A 23,374-nucleotide genomic window follows, 5' to 3' on the forward strand; every position below is an offset into this window, starting at 1 on the left:
TTTTTCATATAAAATGATATATAACATTCTATATTGAAAAAATATATTGCTGTGTTGCTAATATATGCTAAAAAATATATTAAATAAAATTTAATAAAATGACTTAGTACTTACTTTTAATATTTAAGTGTAAAAGAATAAAAGCCAATAATTATTTTCATCATGTTTATTTTACAAGCTTTTTACATTTCGTTCCTATAATTGCATTAAATAATAAATCAATAAGTATTTGTTATATTATTTAGCACTCAAATAGTTTATTTTCTAAATTTTCTTTATCTAAATAACATGTTTATAATACTAATATTTGGCAAATATTCATTCATATTTTCTAACAAGAAAAATTTTAAAAACATTTGTTTTGTTACATAACACTATCTGTATTATAGAATTAGTTTAATTTATATATATACTCAATATTATAATAAGAATATTATACACTATTGTAGATATGATGATAATCATTAAACAAACTATTTGTATTTAATTAAAACTAGCATTCTAGTATTCTATACACTTGGAATTATTATTTTTATCATTAAATACGTTAAACATTCTGTATTTGCTAAAATTTGCCAGTCTTTTGAGTTATAAATTGCATTTTGAAATCTCACTATTTGGTCTGTTATTACTTGGTCTTGATTATTATTCTTATATAATAATTTATTTTAAAACGAGAAATGTTTTTTCTAAATAAGTTTGCTATATGCATTATTTTTATTCAAAAAAGTATATATGTGAACGAAAATTCAAGTTGAAATTAAGGAACTATGTAACATTTATAGTTTTAGAGATACAACATGTAGATGATCTTTAATTCAAGATTAATATGAGCAAAAATTAATATATATAGTTTTGTTTGATGCTTATACCTATTATATTATATTATATTATATTATATTATATTATATTATATTATATTCATTAAAAAATATTTAGCGAATTTTTACAATACAACAGAAAACATTGAAATATTAACGTAATTTCACGACGATTTATTCTTTGTGGAAAAACGAGTTGCCAAAAAATATGCCCGTGGGAAATTGTGCACAATTACATAAATAATTCCCAGATATATAATTATGGCAATTGTAAGAAAAAGATCGAATACAGCTGGTTTTACGCTGGAATATAATAAATTATATCATTTTATACTTAAAATACAAATAAATAAATATATATATATCTTATACAAAAGAATATCTATATATATATATATATCTATATATATATCTATATATATCTATATATATATCTATATATATCTATATATATATATATATATATATATATCTTATACAAAAGAATATATAGATAATAACGAACAAAATTATAAAATTTACCTGTATACATTTAATATTGCTTTTGTAACATCATAAAATACAAATTCTGGATCTTGTTTGTCAGGACTATGCAATGTAATTTTAACATCTCCAAGATATCTAGTCATTGCTTCTCTCAATGTGTTAACTAACATATTATTTTTATCTGCCAATAACGGAGCAGCTCTTGGTTGCGATGCTAAATAACTAAACCATAAAGATAATGATTCCTTAGAAACATCCTAAAAAAATAAAATATACTGAATAAAATATTAATTTATTTTCTTATTGCTTAAATAAAAAATATATACCAGAGGATTGACAAAAATTTGACTGGAACTTAAATTGTACATATGTCTTGCTAATGCTTCTGCAATTACTTGAGTATGTTTATATAGTTTATCTATTTGTTTCATTTGCATTACATCTAAGATTGTTGTTCTAATTGGATCTTCATGACTTTTTAAAGTAGACAAAGTTGTAGCTGGTAATCTACGAATGCTGTATCTTTCATGTTCCCAAGCTAGCGTTTCTTCAGCTAAATTAATTTTTTTATGTACACCTTCAACAGTAGTGATATTTAATAACTCAGATACAGTTTTAAGTTCTTTGTAAAAAAGACCACCCGTGGAATTTTCTTTAGGTGGTTTTGACACATGCACATAAAAATTATCACTAGTAGATACTGTGTCAAGACAAATGACATAAGCTGCATCCTAACATATTAAAAAAAAAAATAATAATAATAATATATCATATTTCTATTTAAAATTATTATAAAAGAGATATAATAGAGATATTTAAACATTAAGAAATATAATATACAATACTTGTATTATTGAGCCTTCAAGTCCATCTAATTGATCTTCCAACCATTTTTTGCTACCTTGATAATTAAGTTTACCAGCACCAGTTACAATAAAAACAAGATTATATTGTGGTCTTGATCTGCTAGTAGAATATAAGATAGAAAACAATCGTGCTATTTCTAATAACATTGCTACTCCAGATGCATTGCTATCTGCACCAAAAGACATTTCCTATATTAAAAATAACACATATATAAACATCTTGTTTTCAAAATTATATTATAATTATATTAGTAATTATATATGTAAAAAATTTATATCAATAGTTTACGTACAGGTGCAACACCAGCACTATCATAATGTGTTACTAAAGCTATGGTTGGTAATTTTTCTTCAGCTCCATTACCAGTTAATTTTCCATGCAAAGTAGCTATTTTAACATCTGTTTTAGCTAATGCTTGTCCAGTTGCTACAACTACTTGATAACCACTAGCAGATATAGAATTGAACATTGCTTCAGCTGCAGAATTAGCTTTTTCATCAGTAATAAAACCATTAGAAAGATCATCTAAGATTGCCTGTAAATCTGGATGCCAAGAAGTAAAATATACTGGAATTGTTGTTTCTGGTCCAAACAGCATAGATTCTTCTAGATTCATAATATGCTATAAACAAAAAACAAATGCAAAGCTATGAAAATTTAACTTCATTGATTTTATTAAAATTTATAAAGAATAAATTTAATCAACCTGTTTTTCTTCCAATGTTAATTCAGTGAGTTTCTCTGGTAAAACTACTATCAAAGCTCCAGCTTTATGTTTAATAGAATGAAACAAACTAGGAGTAAGACTTAAAGCTTTTGTAACTACACAGTGCCTAGATGTGCTCCATCCTGTAAGAGATCTTGCTTCCAGAGAAATAGGAGCATTACGACAACCTGTATATAATTATGAAAATTATATAAATTAAGCATCAATAAAATCATAATAAAATGAAAATAAAAAAACACTATTTCTTTACCGTGTGGTACACCATGCAAGTCATACTGGTGCATTCGGTACACGGGAAATTCATGAGATGCTGCAACTGGGTTAACTGGAGAGATAATAATAAAAATTGGTAGAATTATTAGTAAATAATATGGTAAATAGCCTCGACATAGTTCAGCAAAACTATCACATTCTTCTAGCCACATATTTCTTTTTGATTTTACTTAAATATATTTAATAGTGTAAAAATGTAATTCTTAATTATTCTCTTTGATCTATCACCACGCGATAATCCATTCTTTAACTAGTAACGCCATCTCTTCAAAAAATGGTTAAACTTATCATACATTATTATCGATAACGAAGTGAATTTATTAATAGCTTTTAGTATTATGTCTTTGGGAACATTGAAACTTTTTTATATATTCTGTATCTCGTTTGTGATGAAGTTAACCAAAAGTTAAATAAAGTTGAGTTTTGCAGTTAGCACTTAATCTATCTTGTGGATATTTTATGCTATTATATTAAAAATGCAATTTTTATGCATATTGTGAATTGTAAATTATCTTTAAACAATAAATTTTTGTAAATAAAATATTAAATAATAATATATAGCTATGGGTGATAAAAGACAACAAAATTTATCGGTATGTATTCAAATGTTAATATATATTTATAATGATTTTTTATTATATATATTATATATTATATTATATTATATTATATATATATATATTAGAGAAAGATGATTTAAATTTAATATTGAAAATTTTTAACTTTATAATCTTTTAGTTTATATATAAAATCTTTAAAATAAATTTCTATTTAATATTTTATTAAAAAAACTATTCATTAAATATTAAAGATAGAGTTTAAAATAAATATACTTTATTTTTTTTTTCTTAATTTATTTTTAAATTACAAAATAAAAGTTTTATTTTATAGAAAGAAGAAATAGCAAAACAATTTATGCTACCAGAGAGAAAAAGTAAGATTGCTACATTATTAAAACAGGATGGTCAAGCATATTGTATTTGCAGAAGTTCTGACAGTTCACGTTTCATGATGTAAAATATGAAGTATAATTATGATATAAATTATTTATTTTATTTATTGATGTTAAATAAAATTTATATGAATTTTAGAGGATGTGATGCATGTGAAGAATGGTATCATGGTGATTGTATAAACATAACAGAAAAAGATGCTAAGCATATAAAACAATTCTTCTGTATTGTAAGAATATTGTATTTTTTTGTAATTTAATTTGTTCAAATGTTATATATATTAATTAAGTATATATTTTAGCGCTGCAGAGATGAAGATCCAACTCTAATAACACGTTATAAACCTCGACGAACGGAACCAGAAGATCGTAAATACAAGAAACATAAAGAGAAAGAAAGAGCACATAGATATGAGTATGATGCACCTTGGGATCCTACAGCAGTAAAAAAATCATCGAAACGTTGTGGAGAATGTACAGGTTGTTTAAGAAATGAAAATTGTGGAAAATGTGATGCATGCAGGTAATCTCAATATTAATAAATAATAATATAATAAATAAAATAATTTAAAATTTCTTTTTTCTTTATTGATTATTATTTAATCTTTAGACATTTGAAAAAATTTGGACCTTCAGTTAGATTAAAACTTAGATGTATACAAAGAACTTGTAGAGTATTAGGGGATCCTTTGAAACCATCAAAAAATTTCAATAAAAGTTCTAAATTTATCAAAAAACGAAAAAGAGATTCTAGCAATGAAAGGAATGAGCTTTTGGAAGTACCAAGACACTGTTATGGACCTGCTTGTACAAAACAATCTCGACCAGGTAGTAAATATTGCTCTGATGAATGTGGATTGAAATTAGCAACTAACAGAATTTATCAAGTATTACCTCAACGGATACAAGAATGGTCATTGACACCATGCATTGCTGAGCAAAATAATAGAAGACAATTAGAAACAGTTAGGAAACAACAACAAGATGTACGAAGAATACTTCAAGAATTAGATAAAAGACATTCAGAGCTAGATAAAATTGTTGAACGTGCAAAACATGCAACAATTGATCCTCAGACTGAAGTAGATGATAATGATGATACAGAAATGAGCATGTATTGTATTACTTGTGGTCATGAAATTCATTCGAGAACTGCTATTAAACATATGGAGAAATGCTTCAATAAGGTAAATTAAAAATATTATACAATTCTTTAGTCATTTTATTAAAAATTAAATCAAATACATTTATTTTTTTAGTATGAATCTCAAGCTTCATTTGGTTCAATCTTCAAAACTCGTATTGAAGGACAAGTAATGTTCTGTGATTTTTATAATCCTGCAAATCGAACTTATTGTAAGAGATTAAGAGTTCTTTGCCCTGAACATTGTAAAGATCCAAAGATAAGTGAAACTGAAGTTTGTGGTTGTCCATTAGTTACAAATGTATTTGATATGACTGGTGAATTCTGTCGAGCACCAAAAAAAAGTTGTGTAAAGCATTATGTTTGGGAAAAATTAAGGCGAGCAGAAATTGATATGGAGAGAGTGAGACAGTGGTTAAAAATAGACGAATTAGTAGAACAAGAGAGACAAATAAGAGCAAATATGGCTACACGTGCTGGTGTTTTAGCTTTAATGCTTCATTCTACATATAATCATGAATTAATGGAACAAATGACACAAGAACAAAATAGGGAACAATTGGAAGCTATGGAAGAGGAACTACAGCGAAGATATGGCTTGCTCCAAAAAGAGCAAACTACAGAACAATGATTATTTTTATTAATGGTAACTATGTCGAATTTTTTAACATATCTTTTAACGTGTTCAATATTATATTTACTTCAATATATTGTATATTAGTGACAGAGTAAAAATTAAAAATTTGATGGATAATGTCCGTGTTAGAAATGATTTTATTATAATAAATTATGAATTTGTAAAATAAGTATTACTAAGAATTGTAAAAGAATTTCTTTTTAATGAATTACAAAATATGATTAGTTAATTTTTGAAATTTAGTTATAAAAGTAGAGATTGTGTAATGAAAAAAAGATTCTTAGATTAAAAACATTAGAAATATAAAATTGAGATATTGTTTTGTGAAATTTTTACTAATAATATAATTATTTCATTTACCAATGATTTACAGATTCGAAAAGGGCATTACAAAAAAAAAAATTGCGAAAAATAGCAAAAATCGTTTTTGGCTCGACTTTGTATAATTATGTATTTTTCTTTATTTATAACGTTCAATTAAACTTTTGTAAATTCAAATTTATAATATAATTTTTCAGTATCTATTTTAGTGTTCACAATATATCATTTCACATTATATGACTGCACATGTGAAATAAATCAGTAACTCGTTATATGAAACATAATTCCAACGTTTCTAAAATTTACCACACTTTAACTTCAATAAATATATTACTTGCTTAATTTTAACCAGTTAAGTTCCGACTCGTCGCTAGAAAGGATACTCTCTCAAAATACTTTTGAATTACAATAAGTTCCAATCATAACATAAAATATTACATATTCTGATACAGTACAACCTTTCAGTTTTATGCTGTATATACATATAGATATATATGTATATATATTTTAAATATCTATGACACACATATATTCTGAATATATGTGTGTGTATGTGTGTGTGTGTTATATATATATATATGCACACGTTATATTTTTTCTGTATCTTTTTCGTTTAGTATGTATTTGAGGCAAATTGTGAACTAAAATGCACACTCTCATTTCCCCTCTGCATCAATAACCCATTGGAATAACACAATGGAATAAATTCGAATATTTTTAAAAATGTTGATGAAACTCTATGAAAAACTAACTTAATATATTTAGCATATGTCAAATATTGCACTCAATATATTTGCAAAAAACAATCTATATAACTTTTAGGACTCTTATTTGAAAACAAAAACTTATTTACCAAAATTGAATTCTTTAATTTCTTTTATCATTTTCTTCGTTCAGCAATAAATTAGTATTATAACACAATTTTCATTCTTTTCATTAATTTTCAGCATAACTTCTGTTTTAACGAGTTTGAGTTAATAATTTTTATCCGTTTTCTTTTTCTTTTATATACATAAAGACATGCACGCTTTTAACAAACTTATTCGCAAACTAAATGTGCATTTCTGACACGCTGTCATTATCTGCCACCGATTTTCATGATTGGCGAAGCGTCGATCGATAGCCCGGAAATCCAGTAAAATGATGGAAATATAGGTACTTAATGTACGTTTTTATAATTTTTCGACTCTGAACGCGTGCATGACACAGCTAAGATTTTAAATATTTATTATTTATAAACGACGAGACACAACTAAGCTGCCGAAAAAAATCATCTTTTCCACTAGCTTATAATATATATATTTTTTTAATATTTTTTCTTTTCTGTCTTTCTAATTACTCTTGACGATCGTCGAGACTTGGTCCCAACCGCAATGATGAGTTTTCTCGTGTCACTTTGGATCTACTAATAACGATCGATCATCGATTCGAAATTCCAGCCGTTTCTCACTTCTCATGATGAAAGTTAAATTTTTTTTTAAATTTTCTATGAAATAATATGATATTTAATTTTACATAATAATTTTTAAAACACATTTGAATTAAAATAAAATCTTTTCAGATATTAAAAAATAATTTTTTCAATATTATACATGTATAATATTATATGATAAATTCATTATTTCAAAAACCAATAATAATTTTAAATGATATATAAATCTTGAATTTTTAGTATTTTTCGATTTTTTTTATCCTTTTTTGAATCTTTATAAAATTAATCATAAAACTTATAATAAAAATAATTTTTTTTTTCGATATTTTCTAATTATTGTTTATTTTTTAAAAACATTGAAAATAATCACCGGTTATTTCAAAATTAATACAATTACATTCAATTACTGGTAATCTATTTTCAAAAATCAATATAATCTAATATATCATGGACATGAAAACGGCGGGAAGGATGCAGAGAATGATGATTGCTTAATGGTTGCAAAGATAATGACGAAGGCGCGACAGTGTCGGCAAGATTAAATGTTTATAGAGGTTATCCTTTCTTTATATATATCTCGTAAGTAATGTTGTACTTTAATTATTGAAATAAACGACAAGATCTCTAAACAACGGAGCGAGAATAAACGTCGCTAGGTGTGTAAAATATAATTATTCGATAGATCCGCATAGTTTTAAATACAAGTTTCGACGCGTCTAAAGTAGCACTTTTTCTTAACTTTTTTTTTGTTTTTTTTTTGTTTTTTTGTTTTTTTTTTTTTGTTTTCTTTTTTTTTTTCAAGAAAATTCGTCACGGTTTTACAGAATTCCCTTTTCCTCCTTCACGAAGAAATTCGTCGCTGCTTCGAGCGCGATATCGATCGATCCAGCAGTAAGATATTGCAGCGCGTATCGATCACTGATATCGATCTCCAATTCATTTTATATTGTTCGCTCTTTTTCTTTTGTTTATTGCTTATAGTATAAGGACGCGATTAACGCTCTTTAATTATTCATTAGATGCGAAATCAATCTTTCTGACAACGTGAATCGAGTTTTTCCAACTTTTTTTCTCCTAATGTTTATATATAATATCTTTTCCAAAATATTTAATTGCCATATTAAGAGAAAGTGTTAATAAGTTACTAAATATATATATATATATATGTATATGTGTAAAATTAAGAGAAAAAAAATAGAAAAAGGAGGAAAATCTCGATGCATGAAGTTGAAAAGGTATGACATGATTACCAAATAATAACAGAGCGTAAAACAAAATAAAAATTGCAATATATGTTAAATGCCAGTACGAAAGTGTCAATATCCAGCGTCTCAATATCGCAGGCAGTGGCACATTTCGATTATACGACAGATCGGATACCAGATTGAAAACAGAATGTTTGTGGCTATGCAATTATCGACAGAAACTATTTGACCGGATGTGAAAATATTCAATATATATATTATTATTATATCAAAAAGAGTAAGTGGTACGATATATTAAGCAAGTACCAGCTACTCTGTAATTCGAAATTTTTGTCTGTGCATGTGCCACAAATCTTTTTCTCGAACAAGATTAATTCTTTCGCAACCGTTCGATCAATTTATTATAAACTCAATACTCAATTACTATTATCATCATCATCATCATCATCCGCATTAATTATTATTATTATTATTATTATTATTATTATTATTATTATTATTATTATTACTATTATTATTATTATTATTATTATTATTATTATTATTATTATTATTATCATTATTATTATTAATAGTTGTTGTAGTAGTAGTAGTAATAGCAATAGTAGTAGTAGTAGTAGTAGAAGTAGTAGTAGTAGTGGTAATAGTAGTAGTAGTAATAGTAGTAGTAGCAGTAGTAGTAGTAGCAGTAGTAGTAGTAGCAGTAGTAGTAGTAGCAGTAGTAGTAGTAGCAGTAGTAGTAGTAGCAGTAGTAGTAGTAGCAGTAGTAGTAATAGCAATAGTAGTAGTAGTAGTAGTAGTAGTAATAGTAGTAGTAGTAGTAGTAGTAGTAGTAGTAATAGTAGTAGTAGTAGTAGTAGTAGTAATAGTAGTAGTAGTAGTAATAGTAGTAGTAGTAGTAGTAGTAGTAGTAGTAATAGTAGTAATAGTAGTAGTGGAGTAGTAGTAATAGTAGTCGTATTAATATTATTATTATTATTATTATTATTTATAATTATTATTATCGTTATTATCATCATCATTATTATTGTTATCATTATATTATTATTATTATTATTATTATTATTATTATTATTATTATTATTATTGATTCAACAAGGACAGAAGACAACGGTTAACAATAAATTCTGTGTAAGAATATTTAAATGCCGCAAAAGGATTAACCTTGCAATCTGGGAATACCGATGAACAATTTAATCAGGGATGAGGACGCTGATTCCGATTTTTAAATCTAAAAGAAATTAGTGTCGCGGGTTTCGAAATCGCATCCTCTATCACCATTTTTTCTAATTCTCTAGTAAAGCGATGAAATTTACTTTACGAAGATATATAGTTCGTCTAGAGATTATAGTGTGGTAAAAGTTGTAAATTATTGTATTCATCGACAACACAATTGATGCTATACTTTTCAATATTAACAACATTCGATACTTAAAATATCTGTAAATTTTCATTGGACTGATTTTACAACCTCATTATATCTCTAGACAGACTATATAAATATTTTGTGATTATTCATCTAAATTTTTCAAAAAAAAAAAATTGGATTATTCAATCGATCTATAGGACCATTTTTGTCCTTATAATCAATTTAACTTGTAATGATATCTTTGCTTTATAAAAATCTTTTTGTTTACAAAAACATTGAAAGATAAAATAGCATAAAAAAGAAATAAATTATTTTCTATGTCAATTATTATACATAACAAAAAAATTGTGAGTACAATAACGGTCCTATAAATCAATAACTGATTAAAAATTCAAAATATCATAAGATATGTATGTATATATAAATATACATACATACATACATACATACATACATACATACATACATACATACATACATACATACATACATACATACATACATACATACATACATGCATACATACATACATACATACATACATACATACATACATATATACATACATCATGCATACATGCATCTATACATACATACATACATACATACATACATACATAAATATATACGTGACATGATTATGTCTCTATATATGCATATGTAGGTATATATATATATATACAGACATACATATATAATATATTTACACTAGACGACTCAATCTCGTTATAAGATTAATAATCAGTTCAAAATACGAGACGAAAAATGACGTTACGGATCGGTGCAATATCATACCGCTACATAAATGATTTTTCACTTTTATGTTAAACGAATCCACACATTTTATTCTTTTCCTTCTTCTTCGTTTTTCCATCTTCTTTATTCTTGCTCGTAGCAACGTCGAAAGAAAACACAAAGAGTACAGAGACGTCCCCGGAGCAGAGTGGCCGATTTTACAAGGATTTGCACCGGTGACGATCGTCGCGAGGTATATACAAGGACAGTTTATTTTTTTTTTTTTTTTTCTCTCCAACTTTGACGCTACAAGAATTCAACTATATTTTTCAAAATCGGCTTCAAGTGAACTGACGCACTGAGAACAGCTTTTATAGCAGAATAAGCTGATCATGGCGGCATTTTTTTTTTTAATCTTCTCATATTTCGATCTTCATGAGAAACCATTCTCATGGAATCATTCTTTTTCTCCCTCTCTATTACTCTCGTAACACTTGATTTATCCGATAACAACATTTATCGAGAGAGGAAAAGCGCATTTCATTACATTTTTATTAATTTTCACTCTCTTCTGTCTTGGCTATCGAAACTATCAATTTCTTTTTTTTTTTTTTTTTTTTTTTCTTTTTTCGTTCTTCGCTTTCCGCACGATATTATTTTGTACATTCTACACAATCTTAAATAGACGCGAAATGCGTTTAAATATAGAGTACAGAGAGTAAGAACAATCGGAGCTTAAAAAGGTGCTTAATGCAATTTAGGGACGGGACGAGAGTGACGAATCGAGTTTCATTTTTTTTTTTTTTTTCTATTTTTTATCTCGTTTTTTTTTTTTTTTTCTTAATTCATTCGGATGATCGGTGCGATCTCGACGGCGGGCAGAAGAAACGTAAAACATACAATACATGGCGAGGATGACAATGGGGTGAGAAAACGGCAATAACGAGAACGGTGGTACCGAGCATACAGAAACTTCGATAACAGCAAGGTATCGATAACCTGTATATATGTGTTCGTGTATGTATGTGTTATTTTTTTAAATTTCCTTTTACTTTACTCAATTTTTTTTTCTTTTTTTTTTTTTTCTAAAATATTCGATGTCCACTGTAACAATGATCGTGACCGTAACGAACCACGATCGACGCTCGTTTTTCGTAATTCAGTTTTGTTTCTAATTTCCTGCTTCTATACTTATTCCAAAATTAATTTGATACATCGTGGGCAATCATTCGTGAGACGCGATCGTGCCTATCAAAGTCTGCGTGAAATTAGTAGCAGTTTTATTTATTCTCTCTCTTTTTTTTTTTTTTTTTAATATTCCCATAAACATGTTGTTTTGTTCTCTTTTCTTTGTGCATCTTTAAGCTCTGATTAAAAAATCAAAAACAGACAAATAAAGGAGAAGGATGAGAGGAAAAAAGAAAAGGAGATAAAAGGAGGGACAGAGGGGGAAGGGAGGGAAGGAGGGGAGGGGAGGGGAGAGAGAGAGAGAGAGAGAGAGAGAGGCGCGCATAATTAATTTTAGATAAAAAAGTAAAGATAATGAAATAATGTTGAAAAAAATTAGGTTTAAATGAAACTCAGAATAATAGAAATAAATAATAAAAAAAGAAGAAATGAAACGAAGTCAAAATGAAAATTTATAAATATAATAATGATAATAAAATAATCGAGATAAATTGAAGAAAAAAGAGAGTTAGAAGCTATTAATAAAAAGAAAATGATGATGCACATGATCGATATGATGAGATCGATATTACAATGACAGCAAGGATGACGATAGTGTTGGCGATAATGACATTGTTGTATACATATACATATATATGTGTGTGTGTGTACCATTTACAGATATCCACAAGAACAGCGCGTCTTTATAACTGGCAGTGTAAGGCATAGAGTGCTTAAGACTAGAATACGGTGCATGTAAATAGGCCTTTAAAAGCCTTTTCATTATTTCTTCTCTCTTCCAAAATTAAGTCCTATATTTTATCTAACGGACTTATGAAAAAATCTGTTCGTATGAACGCAACGACGAATTAACGAGCTCCTGTGTCTCGAGCGCACATAAAAATGAAATCACTTTATCGTCGCTCTGTACAGGGAAAAATCCGCAATTATCTTTCTTTCGTGTTTCGCGTTTTCCTTTTTTTCTTTACTTTTTTTTTATTTTTATTTTTTTTTATTTTTTTATTTTTTTTTATTTTTTTTATTTTTATTTTTTTTTTTTTTTTTTTTTACATCAGCACACACACATCAAACGAATTTCAGAAAGCTACATATACATATTTCAAATGAATATATATACATATATGTACACACAAATATATTGATTGGGTATACATATAAATATATACATGTATATTGGCTACTGACTTCATGGAGACTTAGTAAACACGTGTCACGCTTTTTATTTCTTCTCTCATTTTTCCTTTTATTTGGCAGCGATTCCCGTATATAGTTCTTTTTGGTTTAATTAAAAAAGTATAACGTATTATATTCGGCTTGAAGTAATACTCATTATCGGCGTTACGATAATAATTAAGATTCGATAACATGAATACTGATTCCATCAACATAAAAGTTCTATCCCTCTAGCGACGTACACGATTATCGATCCGTGCTGTCGAAGATCGAAACGCAATCGATCAGCATCGGATAATGGAGATGTATCGATATATCGATCAGAATCTCGACCGATGGTCGACATGCACGCTTCGTTCTCGATCGAAATCGATAGGTCCTGAGAATAATTACAGTATAGCCACGTAAAATAGAATGAGAGAAAATAATTTTTAAATATAAAAAAAGCTAACGAAAAAAAAAAAATGAAATATATATATATATCAAATTCGTGATCTTAATATAGTAGAGCCAGATAAGTCTTTTTACATTTTTGTATATATACATATATGTATATTTTTTTGGCGAGCAATGAACAGTAAAAAAAAGTGTCGTCGAAAAAACATATTTCATGATTTTTTTTTTTTTTAGTGAATCGTAGTTATATTTATTACTAAAAATACATGCGGATTTTGTATCGTGGCATAATTAACGTCTTTACTATCAGGATCTTCGTATCGACTTAAGCGTAATTAGTGGCAATGTCATGGCATTCATTTTTCTTTTAATTCTTTTTAATTTCTTTTTTTTTTTAGTACTGTCGTTAAATACTCTCTCCGTTAATCCCCCCATCCTCTTCCTTTTTTTTTTTTTTAATTATGCGAAGGTAGCAAAGAAGAATCAGTATGACAAATTTTTCTCTCATCTCGTTTCTCTTGTTTTTCTTTATCCTTCATCAAATCTCATTTTACACGCGAAGTAAGGCTAAAAAACAATGCGCAATTCTTTTTAATTTTTTTTTTCTTTTTTTTTGACTTTGTTTTTTTGTAAGGCACCCCCAGTGCTGAGTATATTCACGGAAGTATTTAGCAATACAAACTAGTGACTAGATCATTTTTAAGTCACGCGAGAAGAGCGAGTACGAGAAACAAAGATAGACAGATAAATAGTTAAATAGATAGATAGGTAGATATATAGATAGATAAGTAGATTAATAGATTGAGATGTCAGAAAGAGAAATAAGAAAGAATATAGAAAGAAGAAAGCAGGGAAAAGAAAAAATAGTTTAGTGTAGCAAGTATTGTGCGAGGTAGAAATAGACTAAAAAGATAAACTAAAAAGTAAAATTAGAAAGAGAAACATGGCAGTAAAAGTGGCGCGAAAAGAAGTCAATGAACGGTGACGAATAGAACGGTGGAGAGATATTGACAAAAGTGGAGAAAAAAAAAAAAAAAAACAAAGAAAAATATACAACATGGGATTTAAATTAAAAAATAAATGAAAATATGATTTTAAGTAAATCCCGTGTCATAAGAATGAAAATAATTTTCTCGTTAATAATTTTAATTATTTTTATTCTTCCCTTGCTCTCTCCACCTCTGTTGCAATTCAAGATTATCATTTAAAATTAAAAAAAAAAAAAAATTATACATAAAAGAGTCTTTGGCGAGGAAAAAGATAGATATGCAAAGAGCGGGGGAAACAAGGGCAGAAAAAAAAAAAGAAAACGTAAGTAACAACAGAGGAAAGGCAGTGGTGCGTTACTTTGGTATCTTATAATTGGTGTTTCGCACGGATCAGTTAAGATATCCGCGGCGACGTCTCGTGAGCAGAAGGCCATCATCATTATTTCTATCTTTCTTCCCTTTCTCTTTTTTTCTCTCCTCCTTTTGATCGAACACGCTATGACCGATATGCGATTCAATCGTCCGTTCTACTATCGACTGTCAATAACAAAACACAAAGAGAGAAAATGACGAGGACCTAACTCGCGTCATGATTAATATTTTTTTTTCTTTCTTTTTTAGGTTAGGAATACGATCCCCTTTTTAATATTCTCGTTCAGGAGAATCAATATATATGGTTCTTATTTTTTTTGTCCTTTCCTCCGAACGCGCTGGCCACGAGATAAACAAGGATGAAGATGACTTCTTTTTCGTGTTTACATATCGTCAGAGAGGATCGAACGTAACACACAGCTTGATAAACATCGTCGTCGCTGCTGACCCCGCCATTCTTCCCATTCTAAACAGCGGTCTCGGTATGACTGTGACTTGATAATCTTTCCACGTCTATCTCGGGTATGGTCAGTTCGTCTGGGTTGTTATCGGCGTATTCAATGCTGCTCGTTTGCGAGAGCCGCTTGCTTAAGGACGACTGTTTTCTCAGTACCTCCGCCAATGTAGTGCTGCTGTGCTCGCTCGTGTAGCGTGCGTCTAGGCCCTGCCGAAATGCGTTCACTACGCGGATCTGTAATTGGAAATCTTTCTGTAAATGCAGAGTTTTCATGTCCCTGGCTATGCCATGAGCTTTGGGAGAAATACACTGTTAGATAGATCCAGTTAAATAATTGAAGTTGATCTTTTATCCTATTATATCCCATCGACATCTTTTTATTTTATTTAATTATAATTATTATTAAATATTATTTTTATCTAATATTTTTGTTTAAATATGAATGAATAGTTGTTAGTAAAATTACTATTTTTATAAATTTACAAATTTTAAAAAACAACGAATGTCGATGAGAAAATGCATGTGGCTTAAAAGCAACATTAAATGATGCGCTGAAAAGCATAATTTTTTAATAAGTTAAGGAAATAAATAGTTTTTTTAATATTTCTTTAACGGATACAATGATCAACCTCCATAAAACAGATTAGGAAACAGTTATGTAGATATATATATATAATTATAATTATGTGTATGTATAAAGACAGAAAGCAGCGGCCACACGAATTACTAGAAGAACTAGCGGGGCGTTGATACCCTGCACAGCAAGGCAATAGTTAGACAATAGAATTTGAAGAACGACGTCAATGGTATTTAGAAATTTACAGTTCTTTTTTTAGTAAAAAAAATTAATCTGTCTATGTAAAATAATTTATAATTATTTTTAAATTAGATTTTTTTCTTTTTTTTTAAGACAATTAATTTTATAAACCATAGACATCATAACCTCAAATTATATTTGCAATGTCACGCAACACTACATGCACCCGTTGATCGCTGGAGTCCTTCACTGGATCCTTCCCATGTTTACTTGATAAGATCAATTTCTGCTTCAGATATGCGATCATTGATGCAGAAAGCGGATATGCGACGCTTATTCACTTTAAGCATAATTTCTATCTATTAAAGATTCCTTGAAAAAATATAAAAAAAAATTTTAGAGTTTTTAGAAATATTTTCAAACAAGCCAACATAATAAATGAAACATTATCGACAAAAACACACTACTAAAAGTATACGCGATTAAAAGCTGGTATTACATTCAATATCGATTCTTAAAAAAAAAAAAAAAAATTAAAATTTCACGCATATACACTTGCATCGTTTGGTGAACTGTAATACAGCGTGACAGATTGCAAACTGCAAAAATTTAGCATGCATTGGCGTAGTATTACGTAACTGATGAACACTGCTATATTCAAATCAGCCAAAAAAATTTACCCCCGTATAGATAAAGAACAACCCCCATCCGAAAATATATGCGAGATTATTTATATTCTTACTTGTCTTGACATGTACATAAATGAATATAGAATATTTCTATAAATATAAATAAATATATAAACACATAATATAATATATATAAAAATATATTATACTATTATATTATATATAAATACAATATAAATATATAAAATATATTCTATATATATATATATTCATAAGATAATATAAAACATATAAAGACTGAATCTCTCTCTTTTTTTCTTCCTTCCTTGCATTTTCATAGAGATGGCAGGAAAATATGTCGCGTTAATAAATTATTGTGTATTTTTAAAAATTATTCTTATTCTTTTTTGTTTAAATCTGATCATATGATTGCTTTGTTGTTTGACAGAAAACATTGAGGGAATACTTACACGATGCGTCGTGGAGAGTGGTCCCCTAATCAGGCTGACAGTCAGACTCTTTAACCTGGTCGAATATCCGGTTTAGATAATGCGTCTCTCTGGTACTTTAAACATGCACGCTACGCTGCGCAATGCGCTCTGTTGATCAACGATTCTGCATTCCACAGGGAGACAATGGTCATCCCACAAATTTGATCATGTTTTCAGTTCGTCATGTTTCTCTCTTTCATTTCACTTATATTATAAGCAGCTCACAGATCGACACATGTGGTCTGATGATTCCCCGCATGACGAACGACGCGCCTGCCCTCTCTACTCTCATTATCGAATAACAGAGATACATATGCACAAGGCACACGCAAAACGGAAATTATTTTTCTCTTTAACTTGAAAAAATAGTTATAGTAAATAGTAAAAAAAAAATGAGATCAATGGAAATCAGTAAATATTCCTTTTTGTTTTTTGTGAAAGCTTGGAAAAATTGATGCGTAGCAATATTGTTTTCAAGCTTATTAACTATCGATAAAAAAGTGTCAAAATTTGGAGGGAAGCCGCATCAATCGTGCCGCGAGGATCAGCCAGAGTGTACAGATTTATTAAAGAGAGAGAGAGAGAGAGAGAGAAGGTGAATATGGTGGTAAAGAGAAATAAAGAAGGATCTTTTATCAAAAAGAGATCTCAATGCGTCGCCAAAGAACATCGAAAAAGTATTAGAATGTATCATGTGTCATTTAACTATATTTAAGTTATTTGACATAAAAAAAAATACATGTTAATGGACTGATGACTTTAAGAAATTTATGAGTCAATAAAAATTATATTTTGTTCTACAAACACATCTTCGCTTCTTTATTTTCACGATAAATATCGAATATTATCGATAAATAAGAAAAAAAATAATTTTTCTTTATTCAATATTATTGTAAAACTATCTCTTTATATTATCTTTGTAGAATTATCCTTAGAGTTTAATAAATATAACAAAAAAAAATCACAGAAGCCTTCACAAGTTTGCCTACTTGCATCTAATATATCCAGTGTCGCAAAAGAGGACACTATAATCGCATATGGCGTTGCTAGAAATTTTAATTTAAATATATGATATATCTTGTATAAGTCTCTCAGGTTTATTATAAATCCATGGCCAAAAATACGTTCATTTAGAAAAAATATAATTATAAATAAAAAATTTATGGTACAGCCGTAATGCATGGAACAATAGTAACGTGCCTACAAACACGACGTGGATCGTGTGATAAAAATTGGAGAAAAATATAATATTTCTTTTTTGAAGTTTTTTTTATAATAAATACATATATAATATGTAATATATACAATATCTTTGTCTTTATATACAACTTCAATGATCTTCGAAATTCGAAAAGTTTATTCAGTATACATCAGTTCAATTAACTTTATTATATCGAAGATCAGTTTCAATGAACGAGTAATGTAATTAATAAAAAAAAAAAATAATAAACTTACGCGAACCACGTCGTATCATAAATACAATCAAAGGTATCATACTACTTGCTTGCATGTAAGCATAGCCGAAAATTCAGCGAAATATCCATTAAATATAAAAAAGACCATCCTTAATGAATATTATTAATTACAGCAGATTTATAAAATAGGATTCAAATCAAAAATCCCGCTCTGTAATTATAAGAAAAATAATCTTATTGAACGAAATGTTTTTTCGTTTCTTTTAAATTACCTATTATCAATGAATTTTGCAATAAAGAGTCTCGTTTCGACAAAAAATTATTAATCTTAACTGATTATATTTAATCATTTTATATTGATATTAATTTTTGTCACTTAATGAATCGAATTATTGAAAATAAAGAAATTATACGAAATAGATGATAGACTTTAATATTTATTAATTAACAAAATTATCAGATTATATGTTTTCTTACAATAATAATGCTTGTCGATTAGTTTTTTCTTCATATTAATTGCTTAGTGTGCAATAAAGTATGCAAAAAAGTGACTTCATATTTAATATCTCGAGATCATAAATCTAACCTGATTTTTTTCAGATTTTATTTCTTTACTTATTTTTATTTATTTATTTTATTTACTAGGTTTCTTTACTTTCAATGCATAATCATAAATCTATTAGTAAAATGAAATTCTAATTTTAAATTTCACTAGATTCTTTTCACTTAAGAAATTTAATAATAATTTTATATTTATGATTTAATTACACTTTAATTATTTTATTAAATTATATCCTTTTTATTTTTTTTATCGAAACGAGAAATATAATTAATTTATATTTTGTCATTTATAAAAAAAATAAAGAAAGAAAAATAGGATAAAATCGTGAGATACGAAGTAAAAATGTAAAGATAAAAATGTAGCGTGCTATTTAAAAAAGGAACTTTTTTTCACTTTATCATATATCAGTAAGAAATTGTATATTCTCGACACCAGTGATTATTTTTAATGTCTTTTATGAAATGTAATTGCAAAGAAAAAGATAGAAATTATGTTTTTACATACTATTTCATTAATAGAAGAATATAATAGAAATAGTAGTAATGCCTTTATAACAAAATAGATGATATACCTTTAAATTTTAAAAAAATTTTATTAAATTTATTAAACTTACTTGAATCAAAGTTATCAATCTTTATTATTAATCTAATTAAATAATTGGAACATGATCTATTGAAAAACTTTTAGTTTTAAATCTATACATAAAAAACATAGAATGAATCTTGATATCACTAGGTATCGAGATTCACGAAGAAAGAGAAACGTTTAATAAAAAAAAAAAAAAAAAAGCAGACAAATAAAAGCTTATGTGCGCATACTTATATTATAATAATTGTGATAGTGTATAACTATGTAATGTGTGCGCAAGGAAAAGTATCGGTAAGAGAAAAGATTCAAACATGGTAAAAAAAATAAGGGATTTGTAGTTGTATAATATTAATACTGTAAAAAATAAACTATTGCTAATGTTTGTATTCTTTAAAATTTTAAACTAGATTTCTTTCAAAAATCTATCAAATCTTGTTCTTAAAAGAACATATTTTATTTGATTCAAATTGAATTTGAGTAGAAATGCAAAGGTTAAGGGATTAATATTAAAAATAATTCATATTAAAAATAAAGAACAGAAAAATAATAGAAAAAAAGAGTATGAAAATCTAGAAGGCAGATAAAAGCAGCAACAAATAGATAGCACATAGAAAGCGAGTAAAAAACATTGGGTAAATAATGAAACAGAACAATTTAAGGAAGATAGAGAGAGAGAGTGTGTGTGTGTGTGTGAGAGAGAGAGAAAGAGAGAGAGAAGCAGAGAAAAACTCCATGTGTAAACGATTGCATGTGTGTTATATTGTATATGCTTGTGCAAACATAGAACAAAGACAGTTATAGGTAGATAGATACAGACAGACAGACAGATAGCAGTCAGACAGATAGATAGAAATAAGGTAAAGATTTAGCGAAAGTAAGAAAGATAGAGCAGAGAGGAGCGCTTACAGCTTGGTCTGTCGAACTCTTGCTGTAGGGTACTGGTATCAAACGTTCCTGCAACTCGCCACCTATTACCTTCAAGAGCAAAGGATAATATCATGGTTATAACTAGATGCAACGAGCAGTTAACGCGCTTACTAGTACACCAGTTTTCGAAATATCGATTAAAAAAAATTTTTTTTACTGTTTCCCATTTATGGCCCGGTTTGAGTAACACCGCTCTGCCTTTAGGCACTTTTTAACTGATTTAAATTAATCTCTTTGAATTTTCCTAGAAAAAAGCGCAATTATAATGTTTAACTTCTTAAAAAATTTTTCTCAATAATTTTGTTGTTTCAAATATAAATTATGCAAGAAATCATTGGAAACTGATCTTAAGAAATAATCTTCAAAATTCTAATATATTAATTGTATTAAAAAACAAAAATAACTTTAGAACTGATAAAGCTAAAAAGTGCCTCATCATTAATTATTATTGAGAAAGAAGACTATACTTAAAAATAATACCTGCTGTATAATATTATTTTTTATGTAATTCGAATACGCAGAATCTGCGGAATACGATTGCATGGAAACAGAACTTAAAAGATAATAGAGATTGGTAAGCAGAAACCGAGAATAGCTCGTACATGCAACGCAAGACATAATATCCTTGATATTATACCCTCATACAATATGTTTCATTTCTCAATTACTACCGTTCCATTGGTGAAATAAATTCAATATAAATCTTCCCCTTATCCCCGTTATTTGTAGTCAAAATTAACAAACTTGCAAAGTTAAGATACTTAATTAAATAAGTTTCATTTACCTTTGCATTTTAAAGTTCTCGAAACGTAATGAATTATAAGATGCAAAAAGAAAAAAAAAAAGGAAGAAAAAATATAAAAGTAACAATAATCATGTGAAATAATATAAATAGAGTATTTTGTGAATGCATAGTGTCAAAAATAGTTAAAATACTAATTAAGCTAAATATCAATGGAATATTAAATGTTAAATTTCCGACAATAGATAAGCAGAGTAAATTTAAGGTTAGAGTTTGATTTCGCTGAAAATATTCTGTAAGAATAACCATCAATGTATTTAAATGACTATTGCATGTTAGATTATCTCAATAAATTATTATAAATAAATATAAGTTCGTAAAATATTGTAAACTTAACGTCAAGTATTCTTATAAAATAGTGAATGGTTAGTTGATAATAAGATCAATATATGATTAACGGATTGTAATGAAATTTTCTATGTTAGAATTCACATGGATATTAGTTCAGTTCAAGGTTAATTAAGGAGTAATTTCTGTTTACCAACAGAGTTCTTTAATTGATTTTATTTTTTTCTACATGTCTTCGTAATAAAAAAATAATATTTCTTTTTTTCAATTAAATTCATTGAAATTTAAACAGCATTATTTTATACTATATCGCTTTAATTCAAAATCAAAATTTTTAGCGAAATGGCTCAAGAATTTATTATGCTGTTATAGTTAGAAGGTGATTACTCGACATAACCTTGATAAACCAATATTAAACTTCATAATTAGCATTAACTAGACCTATTCCAGTGATACATTGGTTTATAACATAGGATTTGTCCATTACGCAGTGCAAAAGCTTCAGTGCGGATCTCTTAATTAATTTTAAATAGAATTAGACTGGAATGATCGTAAAATAAATCGATTTGCGAGCGAGAGTGATCACTTACACAAATAGGAAATATATTAGCGTGAATAAAAAAAGAGAATGAAAGCTAATGTGCCGGTGTTCACAGCTGAAAATATCTTTGATATATAATCTGTAATTTATTTGAACATTTCGTCATATTGATAACGTAATTATTTTTATTAAGATTAATAATTGAAAAAATATATTTATTTTGAGAAAGACAAAAATCAGAAATTTATTATGATTAAATAAATCTGCTCTGCAAAGTTTATAATTTATTATTCCTGAGAAAAATTTTCACCAAGTAAATGAGAGATGATTACAAACAACCGAGTATTTTGTTCTTTTTCTTTTTTCGACCGTGAAAAAACATCATGAATATAACCTGGCATAAGCCAAACATAGAAAAGCTTTAATTTTTCTATTTTATTCTTAATAAAATACAAACTTTTTTAGATCGTATTGTTTTGTATTCCATTAGGTGCTATCATATTTTCCAATTTTTAATCTCTTTACTTTAAAATATATAATCTTACATAATAAGTCACTTAAGAAAATGTAATATCTTAAAAGATGATTTAAGATATATATTTCTTTTATAATTTTCTTTCTGTCCGAGAGATTTAGATTGAAGACAAAGCTCAATATTAATAAAATAAATTAATATTAATAATATTGTGGTTGAAACATAAATAATATTTAATTCTTTTTTCGTATATTTTTAAATAGCAAGACAAATACCCTGAAAAATATTTTTCATAAAATTTAGAATATCACGAAAGAAAGAAATTCAACTAAGAACAAATAAAAAAAATCATTTT

General features: G+C 27.4%; 3 protein-coding genes across 13 annotated transcripts in view; 1 reads left to right on the plus strand and 2 right to left on the minus strand.

Moving 5' to 3' along the window:
* Positions 1–151: 151 nt before the first annotated feature.
* Positions 152–3,326, minus strand: LOC100863806 (BOS complex subunit ncln). The gene is made up of 7 exons (XM_012485951.3): positions 3,152–3,326; positions 2,881–3,068; positions 2,467–2,796; positions 2,153–2,362; positions 1,634–2,038; positions 1,344–1,564; positions 152–1,124 (listed from the first exon to the last, which is right to left on the minus strand). Exons 1-7 carry the CDS (start codon positions 3,324–3,326, stop codon positions 986–988), a joined length of 1,668 nt encoding a protein of 555 aa, XP_012341405.2. The 3' UTR covers positions 152–985.
* Positions 3,327–3,479: 153 nt separating this feature from the next.
* Positions 3,480–18,227, plus strand: LOC100863929 (CXXC-type zinc finger protein 1). 4 transcript variants are annotated; one of them, XM_086905823.1, is made up of 7 exons: positions 3,480–3,767; positions 4,066–4,187; positions 4,266–4,356; positions 4,429–4,649; positions 4,737–5,313; positions 5,386–5,916; positions 17,379–18,227. In XM_086905823.1, exons 1-6 carry the CDS (start codon positions 3,738–3,740, stop codon positions 5,899–5,901), a joined length of 1,557 nt encoding a protein of 518 aa, XP_086761949.1. In that variant the 5' UTR covers positions 3,480–3,737; the 3' UTR covers positions 5,902–5,916; positions 17,379–18,227. The 4 variants fall into 4 exon arrangements, with proteins under 4 accessions (XP_086761949.1, XP_086761948.1, XP_003693289.1 ...); XM_086905822.1 differs by lacking the exon at positions 17,379–18,227 and adding an exon at positions 6,281–6,405; XM_003693241.4 differs by lacking the exon at positions 17,379–18,227 and having other exon boundaries at positions 5,386–6,219.
* Positions 11,239–23,374, minus strand: part of PMCA (plasma membrane calcium-transporting ATPase 3) — a 67,401-nt gene continuing 55,265 nt past the window's right edge. For 2 of the 8 annotated variants that reach the window (XM_086905813.1, XM_086905811.1), the window contains one exon: positions 11,239–15,778. In XM_086905813.1, the coding sequence (XP_086761939.1) occupies positions 15,554–15,778 (225 nt within the window). In that variant the 3' untranslated portion in view covers positions 11,239–15,553. Of the gene's footprint in view, positions 15,779–18,101; positions 19,048–20,892; positions 20,962–23,374 lie in introns of those variants that run through there. The other 6 variants (XR_015291455.1, XR_015291451.1, XM_086905812.1 and 3 more) reach the window with 5 other exon arrangements.

Source organism: Apis florea, unplaced genomic scaffold, assembly GCF_048593485.1.
Source record: "Apis florea isolate Af1SG1 unplaced genomic scaffold, ASM4859348v1 contig_2492_pilon, whole genome shotgun sequence".
Taxonomy (NCBI): domain Eukaryota; kingdom Metazoa; phylum Arthropoda; class Insecta; order Hymenoptera; family Apidae; genus Apis; species Apis florea.

Coding starts and splice junctions, on each gene's coding strand:
- LOC100863929 (XM_086905823.1), top strand. CDS start 3,738: ATGGGTGATAAAAGACAACAAAATTTATCG. Junction 3,768..4,065: donor AAAGACAACAAAATTTATCG/GTATGTATTCAA, acceptor TTTATTTTATAG/AAAGAAGAAATAGCAAAACA. Junction 4,188..4,265: donor GACAGTTCACGTTTCATGAT/GTAAAATATGAA, acceptor TATGAATTTTAG/AGGATGTGATGCATGTGAAG.
- LOC100863806 (XM_012485951.3), bottom strand. CDS start 3,326: ATGTGGCTAGAAGAATGTGATAGTTTTGCTGAACTATGTCGAGGCTAT. Junction 3,069..3,151: donor CTTGCATGGTGTACCACACG/GTAAAGAAATAG, acceptor AATTATATACAG/GTTGTCGTAATGCTCCTATT. Junction 2,797..2,880: donor TAACATTGGAAGAAAAACAG/GTTGATTAAATT, acceptor TTTTGTTTATAG/CATATTATGAATCTAGAAGA.